Below are 9,484 nucleotides of genomic sequence, written 5' to 3'. Positions count from 1 at the left end.
CGAAAGCAGGCTCCCTGGCCCTGCCCCACCCCTGGAAGTGGCCAGCATGTCCAACAGTGGCTCCTGGGAGTGGGGTGGGGCAGGGCAGGCATCTCCACCGCGCGCTGCCCTCGCCTGTGGGTACCACCCCTGAAGCTCCCATTGGCCATGGTTCCCCTTTCCAGCCAATGGGAGCTGCGGGGGGCAGTGCCTGCTGGCAAGAGGAGTGCACGAGCCCTCTGCCCCCCTCCCCCTGTCTTCCCTCCCTCAGGGGCTGCAGGGACATGGTGCTGGCTGCTTCCAGAAGTGACATGGGGCCAGGGCAGGCAGGGAGCCTGTCTTAGCCCCGCTGCGCCACAGGGCTGGCAATCCCATGGGCCGGATTGAAAGCACCGATGGGCCGGATCCGGCCCACAGGCCATAGTTTGCCCTCCCCAATGTTAGTGCTACAGGGCTTGTTGCTAATGAAAGGTGTTGAAGTTGCTACTGTTGGGAGGGGTGCTGGGTGAGGTGATGCAATGGAGATTGTCGGGTGGAAAGTACTAGATTCATTGAAGCTTATCTCCTTGCTGCCTTGAGCTCTGGAGAAAGGTGCGGTCTGAAAATGGTGTGGAGCTGGTGTGATCAATGGGAGTTGGAGGGCCTGAGCAGCCATCACACAGAAAGTTCCACACCAGCCTCAAATTTCAAGAGTTGAGCATGGTTCAGATGTGAAAAGTGAAGAGATGATGTAGGGACAGGACTGTAGTTAGCAAAGAAGAGAATGATTTTCTCTTTCTCTCCTCAAAGCTGCCTTTTAGGGAGCACCATTTTTTTTTTTTTAATGACAGGATTTCAACTATGATGACTCAGACACTTCCTCACACACACACTGGGGTAGTGAATTTGGTTGTATCTAGACTAGAATAAAAAAATGTGTTAATGTTTTAGTTAATTGACACATTGGAAAAGTTTACCATAGACAAAATAGTGTGTGCTGAACATGAAACTGGTTGAGATAAAGTCAAGAAGGAAGCCTAGCCTTTTCAAATTTCAGAGGGGTAGCCGTGTTAGTCTGTATCAGCAAAAACAAGGAGGAGTTCTTGTGGCACCTTAGAGACTAACAGATTTATTTGGGCATAAGCTTTCGTGGGCTAGAACCCACTTCATAAGATGCATGGAGTGGAAAATACAGGAGCAGGTATAAATACATGAAAAGATGCAAGTTGCCTTAACAAGTGTGAGGTCAGTCTAAGGAGACAATTCAATTGACAGCAGGATACCAAGGCAGGAAAAATAACTTTGGAAGTGGTAATGACAGTGGCCCATTTCAGACAGTTGACAAGAAGGTGTAACAGTAGGGGGAAATTAGGTTTAGTTAGAACGTGTCAGATAACATGTTCTAGCAACACACCTTTAAATCCTAATCCAAACAAGGCCTTAGATGATATCAATATAAAGAATTTTTAGAATGCAATTGCCTTTTAAAATATAGGGGCTGTGTTTTCATTTCCCCCAGACTGAACAAGGAAAACCACTCAAGTCAATTTCCCTCTGGTTTATAATCAGTTTCCCCTTCAGTGTCGGGGCCGGGTTCAAGGCTTGAGAAGAGCGTCAGGTCGTATAAATACCAGATTTCCATAGGATTTTTAAACCTCCTGGGTCGGTTCCTTCTGCTCTCAGGTTCTGTAACAGCCGAGCTGTTACCTTACACTTGGCATTGGCTCTGCCACGCCGGACTGCCAGGTTTCTGTGCCGACTCCGAAATCAAACACCCAACCACGCGCACAGGACGCTAAGCTCCCAGCCAGCCTGTTCGAGTACAAGCCCCTGTTGCGGGAGCCAGTCACCGCAAGGCCCGCGCTCTTTCGCCTGCCAGGGAAACTGTCCGGCCCTTTTACACATTATTTGTAGCGCGGCGGGGACAGTCGGATAAACACGCTGCAGGCCCCGCCGGGCCCCGCGCCCCCACGAGCGGACAGGGAGGGATCCCCAGCGCGGCGGGTGCCGAACAGCCTCAGCTCCAAGGCCCCACGCGGGCCCCGGGCCCCTCCCGCCGGGCAGCGAGCGAGGGAATCAGGACAGTCAGTGGCGGCGGGGGCTGACCAGTCAGGGCCGCCCATAGCGCCGCCCGGGACTGGGGGCGGGGCCGGCTGAGCCTGCCGGGCTCCCGTCCGCCCCGCCTACCCTCGTTGCCGGGTGCTGGCGGCGGAACCAGGCAGCGGTGGTGGCCAGGATGGCAGCGCCCATCATCCCCGAGAGCGGCAGGTACGGACCGCCCGGCAGAGCGGCGCCTGCGGAGCCCCGGCCCGGCGGGGAGGGTGGAGCCGGGAGCACCCGCGTCACCGGCTCGCCCCAGCCTGACACCCGGGCTGGGGACCTACTCCCCCCACCTCCGCAGTGTGCCGGGGGGACCGGGGCTGCCTCCCCCCCACCTCTGCCGTGTGCCGGGGGGACCGGGGCTGGGATCCCCCAAACGCTGGGACATCTGGGCTGGGACCCCAACTCCCCAGTGTGCCAGGGGTACCGGGGCTGGGACCCCCTACCTCTGCAGTGTGCCGGGGGCACCGGGGCTGCCTCCCCCCTACCTCTGCAGTGTGCCGGAGGCACTGGGGCTGGGACCCCCCTACCTCTGCAGTGTGCCGGGGGGACCGGGGCTGCCTCCCCCCCTACCTCTGCCGTGTGCCGGGGGGACCGGGGCTGCCTCCCCCCCTACCTCTGCCGTGTGCCGGGGGGACCGGGGCTGCCTCCTCCCCTACCTCTGCCGTGTGCCGGGGGGACCGGGGCTGGGACCCCCCTACCTCTGCCGTGTGCCGGGGGGACCGGGGCTGGGATCCCCAAACGCTGGGACATCTGGGCTGGGACCCCAACTCCCCAGTGTGCCAGGGGTACCGGGGCTGGGACCCCCTACCTCTGCAGTGTGCCGGGGGCACCGGGGCTGCCTCCCCCCTACCTCTGCAGTGTGCCGGAGGCACTGGGGCTGGGACCCCCCTACCTCTGCCGTGTGCCGGGGGGACCGGGGCTGCCTCCCCCCCTACCTCTGCCGTGTGCCGGGGGGACCGGGGCTGCCTCCCCCCCTACCTCTGCCGTGTGCCGGGGGGACCGGGGCTGGGACCCCCCTACCTCTGCAGTGTGCCGGGGGCACCGGGGCTGGGACCCCCCAAACGCTGGGACATCTGGGCTGGGACCCCAACTCCCCAGTGTGCCAGGGGTACAGAGCCTGTGTCCCCAGTGGGTCAGTTCTGTGCCTCTTGAGGTTTCCAGCATGTGGGTTTTTCCACTAATGGGGCAGTGAGACGATGTCAGTATCATACAGTGGTGCGCTCAGGGCGTCAGCTCTGCCTCGGTTTAATTGAAGGGTGGAATTATTCCTATTTTGATCCTTACAGTACTTGGTCACTGGTTCTGTTTCTCTCACAGTAAATTTTTAGAAATTGTGTTTAAAGTATCAAGTATCAAATCCATTTGGATTAGATGCCAGTAGCACTAGTGTGCTTGGTGTGTGAAACATTAGAAAACAAAAATATTTGTACTACATTGTTTAAAGCCAATATGTTTACATTAGGAAACTTACCTGATCTCTTTCATTTTATTTAGCATAAAAAAAGCAGTGTTGCTCATTAACATGATAGACCCAGGCAAATTTCCTCGATTACTCTCCCGCATCCTTCAAAAGCTTCATCTAAAGGTTTGTATAGTCTAACAATAATCCCTTAGCCCTCACTTTTTAATAAATTTTAAAACTCTATAATGCATATGTCAGTTACTGTGTATTTTATACTTTTTTGAATGTGGTCATAAGATACTGTTTTCTTAAATCTTTAGGTTTTGTCTTGCATGTTTAACATACACATTATTTCAAATTATAGAAAAAGTACACCCTTTTTTCTCCACAGAATTACATCTTTATTCTGAGTGGCAAATAGTATCGTACTTCTGGTGGAGGAAAATAAAAGCACTTTTTCTGTGGGGGGAAATAAGTGTATTTTTTCTGTGATTTGACATTACTTGCTTGCTCAATATGCAAGATGAAATGTAAAGATCTAATAAAATAGAACCTTTGTTTGGTAAAAGCATAAAGGAAAGACTGGGCACAAAGAGCCCTCAAGATCCAGTGTTTATATAAAGATGCAGTTGCTACAAATTTTAATTTACAAATCATAAATTATACCTAAAATCCTAAATCATGTCAATGTTTACAGACCCTGTACAATGCCACGGATGAAACCCCAGAAATCTGCCAACTCATGAACAAAAATCATTATGGAATGTGATATTGATCAGCTCTATAATACAATAATCTGCAGAAGCTCTTCTGCTTTTTATTTGTAAAGGATGTCATGATTGTTATTGTACTAATCCTGTATGATGGAGATTCAAACGTTTTTTGTTTGACAAGTGTGTCAACATGTATGTCCTCTGGCGTGTAAGAATTATGAAGCAAAACTGAGCAATTGTGACCCTTAACCTTTGAAAAAAAGTTATGAAATATTGTCAAGCAAGGGATATCAACAAAGCATATTTTCAAAGGAAACACGGGTTTCAAATAATATTTAAAAACAGTGCTTCTAACCAGTACTAACACTCAGGATTATTAAAACTGAAGGTATTTTAAAAATCTGCATTCATGATCTCCTCTATTCATGTTAATTTTGCATAGGAGGGTGAAAATGCCATGTAATGAAACTTTTTCCTTGGAATTCTTCCATTGGGAGGCACAAGTTTCCTTTTTATTGTACATTTCCCACCCTTGCCCCTCCAGGGTAAATCCCTGGGGGTTACAAAATGTGAATCTGGAGGGATCGTACAAAGTCAAAAGGAATCCCTCCCTCCCACCCAGCCCTCTGCCTTTCCGGGGAACCACAAGGTATTGTAGATTCTGCAGTAGGTTTCACAGGATTGCCTAATGGATTTGAGTGAATATGGGTTCTGCTGCCTCTTGACCCTGCCTTGTTTATTTGTGGATCTGGACCACTGTTGAGCTTCTACAGGGGGGCTTCCATTGGTTTGGGAGGAAGGATGGAGCTGGCTTTCCCCTCTTATGCCCTTGCGATGTTAGAGGTGAGAATAAAGCCCATAATTAATTATTCACCATTTATGCTGGCTGCCTGTATTTCATTTCTCACAGTTTGGGCAATGAAAATAGAATGAATAGTCAATAGTAGTCACTTTTGTTTATATCTGGTGTTAAATTGACTTTCTGGCACTAATGAATCAGAAAAGTGCTCAAGTGGAAAGCTAGAGGAAAATGTTTAAATCCAAACAAACGCTGTTTTTGCTGGAAGTTTTCTTTTGACTTTATGAAATATTTCTTTTGATCCTAAGTTAGGTTTTGTACAATATTTAGTAAAAAAAAATGTGCCTCTGTGTACATGCTAGGAATGGATGAATCTAGATGGGTCATATTGAATAGAATCAAGCCTATGCACAATCTGCATTTGTGGCCTATATAAAATGGAAAAGGAAGACTAGTAGCTAGATTAATTAGATTAGAGGCACATCTTTTATTAATTTTTGTTGTATGAGAACAGAAAAGCACAATATATAATAATGAGAACAATAGCAATGGAAACTTGGTCTTGCCCTCCAGGTGCCTGGGTACATATTTGCCCATTCGTTTCCAACTTCCCCTAGTCATTGTACCAGTGTTTGATGGATGCAAACTTTTTTTTTTTGAAGAATTTAGAATTATAGAAGGTGCTAAACTGATAGCATTGGAAATTGAAGTCTAGACATAGGACAGCAAAGCGTGGCTGAAAATAATAATTATACAAATTTACCTTTCTTGTTCAAACTATGCTCTATTGGGATCACCTCTAGGAATGTGAGGGTTGTTTCATCTCTTTGATTCAATTATTGATTTTTCTGCTGAAATTACTAACAAGAGTCTGGTAATAGTAACTGTGATTTATTTATGAATGAAGATATTCGCCCACTAGCAGGGGGAAAGAGCCATTAACTTAATGTCACCTAAACTATTAAATTACCATTATAAAGCATAATAATTTTTGGTGCCTATTGGCCTGCACTGGATTTGAATGAATGACTTGGGTTGAAGACCCTGTATTACATTACCAGTTTCATGAGCCATGAGTTGTCTAACTGTAGAGAGCACTGAATTGGTGGAAATTGTAAATAAACTTCCTTGTGTTAGTGAAGATATTTAAAACTTCATATTTCCTTCTAAAAGCTAAAGATTAAACTGAGACAAGCTTTCAAGGTTACACAGAGCCCTTCTTCAGGACTGAAGAAGAGTTCCGTGTAAACTCGAAAGCTTGTCTATCTCACCGACAGAAGTTGGTCCAATGAAAGGTATTACCTCACCCACCTTGTCTCTTTAATACTCTGGGACCAGTGTGGCTACAACAATACTGCATAGAAAGATTAAACTAACATTTTCATTTTTGCATTCTTGTTAGAGATTCAAATATTTTGACCATCTAGGTCTCCTTGTAATTACATCATCTTTGCTCTGCAGCCCAATTGCTTTTTTTGAGTAGCTGTGCAGTTACTGGATTGCTAATTGGCCTCACTATGTTTGATGTCTAAAACATAGAACATTCTGTTTTAACAGATGACAATATTTGCATTATGTTTAAACGTTCAGTACATTAGTTCAGTAAGATTTTCCATTCAATGATCTTTAATACGTCGTGTTGTAGATTTTTGATTTTTTTTGTATGTGGTTTTCTAAATTTCCCCAAATAGACCTTTATTATTGAGTCTTTTAGAAGAAAATAGACTGTGTTTAGACCAGAGGAATGTCAATAGCAAACCAAGAGAAGCATATATATCTGGGGCACTGCATCTTTGCCTTCTCTTTAGTGCTTTTATTTCTAATCCAGCCAGTGCGCATTACACTGTTTTCACTGGTTTGTATTGTCAAGTATAAATATGTAACTTTTCCACATAATGCATATTATCAAATGTGGTCAAAAGATGAGTTTTTTGCATAGTAATTTCAAACATGTTTTTTATATACAGAGAGAAAGAAGTGTGCACTTGCATGCATATTTCATAAAGGCCTGAGCAAAAGCCCATTAAAAGCAATGGAGAAGTTCACTGAAGTCAGTGGGTTTTTGGTCAGGCCCTTGGTATACTGATATTTTTTTTCCTCTGACAAGGTTTCTTTTTCCTCTCCCATTTACAAACAAACACAAACACAAGAAAACCCTGACTCTTTAATGTTTTAACTAAACTTGCCTTTTGAAGAATGAGTTCTGGATGGCAGATGGAATACTAGGAATAAACCCTTTTTTGTACTTCAGGCTGAGAGCAGTTTCAGTGAAGAGGAGGAAGAAAAACTGCAAGCTGCGTTTTCAGTGGAGAAGCAAGATCTTCATTTAGTCCTTGAAACTATATCATTTATTTTGGAACAGGTACCATTTTTATCAGTATGGATTGTTAAATATTTGAAACATAATGCTTGTTTGGTAGAAAAATTACTATACAGAGCAAGTTAAAATAGACACTTCCCGAAAACAAATATCACAGTCTTGCTATTTATTTAAAGTTTGATTCTGCCTCCTTTACTAATGTTGCATAGTATCTTACTTGGCAGGTAGTCTCATTGAAGTCAGGGTTGTACTTGAGGAGCAAGGTTTTATTTAATGTGAGTAAAGGGGAGTAGAAGCTTGCCCTCAGTCTGTATCCTATGCTTATCAACACATCTCTGAGCACCAGCTTGTGATCCTCTCACTCACACTGAGCAGAATCAAGCTTCACAGATACAACCCCGTTTCTGTTGAAGTGAATGGGAGAACTCATGGAGTAAGGTGCTATACAAGAGTATCAGAATCTGGCCCTAAGTACCAGAGCCAGTCTTAGGGGCCCTGGACCCCAACTTCCTGGGGCATGACACATCACATCGAGCTGTGTGTGTGTGTGTGTGTGTGTGTAAACTCAGCTGCTTGTGGGGGCGCCAGCAACATTTGCTGTTGTGGGTGGCAAAAAATCTAAGCCACTAAATATATAAATACATTGACATACTTTAAAATGGTGCATAAAATATTTAAACAACAACAATAAAACCCACTTGCAAAACTGTGAGAAACATTTCCTCCCTGATGATGTTTTAGATAAATATTTCATAATATTGTACAAAGTTACTCTGAAATAGCTTTATTACTTAAGATATCAATCATGTAAGCCTCTACTTAAAAAGTGGAAGTTAATTCCAAGTGAGGAAAATAGAAAGGAGCATAAACTCTGGCAAATGAAGTGTAAAAATATAATTAGGAAGGCCAAAAAAGAATTTGAAGACCAGCTAGCCAAAGACGCAAAAAGCAATAGCAATTTTTTTTAAAGTACATCAGAAGCAGGAAGCCTGCTAAACAACCAGTGGGGCCACTGGACGATCGAGATGCTAAAGAAGTCCTCAAGGATGATACTGCCATTCTGGAGAAACTAAATGAATTCTTTGCATTGGTCTTCACGGCTGAAGATGTGAGGGAGATTCCCAAACCTGAGCCATTCTTTTTAAATAACAAATCTGAGGAGCTGTCCCAGATTGAGGTGTCATTAGAGGAGATTTTGGAACAAATTGATAAACTAAACAGAAATAAGTCACCAGGAACAGATGGTATTCACCCAAGAGTTCTGAAGGAATTCAAATGTGAAAATGAAGAACTACTAACTGTGGTATGTAACCTATCATTTAAATTAACTTCTGTACCAAATGACTGGAGGATAGCTAATGTGACACCAATTTTTAAAAAGGGCTCCAGAGGTGATAACGGCAGTTACAGGCCGGTAAGCCCGACTTCAGTACTGGGCAAACTGATTGAAACTATAGTAAAGAACAAAATTGTCGGACACATAGATGAACATAATTTGTTAAGGAAGACTAAACATGTTTTTTGTAAAGAGAAATCTTGCCTCACCAATCTACTAGAATTCTTTGAGGGGGGTCAACGAGCATGTGGATAAGGAGGAACCAGTGGATATAGTGTACTTAGATTTTCAGAAAGCCTTTGACGGGGTCCTTCATCAAAGGCTCTTAAGCAGAGTAAGCCATCATGGGATAAGAGGGAAGGTCCTCTCGTGGATTGGTAACTAGTTAAAAGATAGGAAACAAAGGGTAGGAATAAATGGTCAGTTTTCAGAGTGGAGAGAGGTAAATAGTGGTGTCCCCTGGGGTCCGTACTGGGACAAGTCCTATTTAACATATTCATAAATGATCTGGAAAAGGGGTAACAGTGAGGTGGCAAAATTTGAAGGTGATACAGGCAGACTGCAAAGAGCTATAAAAGGCTCTAACAAAATAGGGTGACTGGGCAACAAAATGGCAGATGAAATTCAATGTTGATAAATACAAAGTAATGCACATTGGAAAACATAATCCAAACTGTACATATAAAATCATGGGGTCTAAATTAGCTGTTACCACTCAAGAAAGAGATCTTGGAGTCATTGTGGATAGTTCTCTGAAAACATCCACTCAATGTGCAGTGGCAGTCAAAAAAGCGAACAGAATGTTGGGAATCATTAGGAAAGGGATAGAGAATCAAACAGAAAATATCATATT

General features: G+C 44.7%; 1 protein-coding gene across 2 annotated transcripts in view; it reads left to right on the top strand.

Moving 5' to 3' along the window:
- Nucleotides 1-2,100: 2,100 nt before the first annotated feature.
- The window catches only part of COMMD10 (COMM domain containing 10), a 176,253-nt gene continuing 168,869 nt past the window's right edge, over nt 2,101-9,484 (top strand). Inside the window, exons 1-3 of one of the 2 annotated variants that reach the window (XM_054032572.1) lie at nt 2,101-2,226; nt 3,556-3,646; nt 7,227-7,337. In XM_054032572.1, coding sequence (XP_053888547.1) covers nt 2,195-2,226; nt 3,556-3,646; nt 7,227-7,337 — 234 coding nt within the window. In that variant the 5' untranslated portion in view covers nt 2,101-2,194. The remainder of the gene's footprint in view (nt 2,227-3,555; nt 3,647-7,226; nt 7,338-9,484) is intronic. The other variant, XM_054032571.1, reaches the window with a different exon arrangement.

The sequence above is a fragment of the Malaclemys terrapin genome, chromosome 6, assembly GCF_027887155.1.
Source record: "Malaclemys terrapin pileata isolate rMalTer1 chromosome 6, rMalTer1.hap1, whole genome shotgun sequence".
NCBI lineage: Eukaryota > Metazoa > Chordata > Testudines > Emydidae > Malaclemys > Malaclemys terrapin.
Note: the sequence above shows the minus strand (reverse complement) of the source record. Positions and strands in the feature narration are given on the sequence as shown.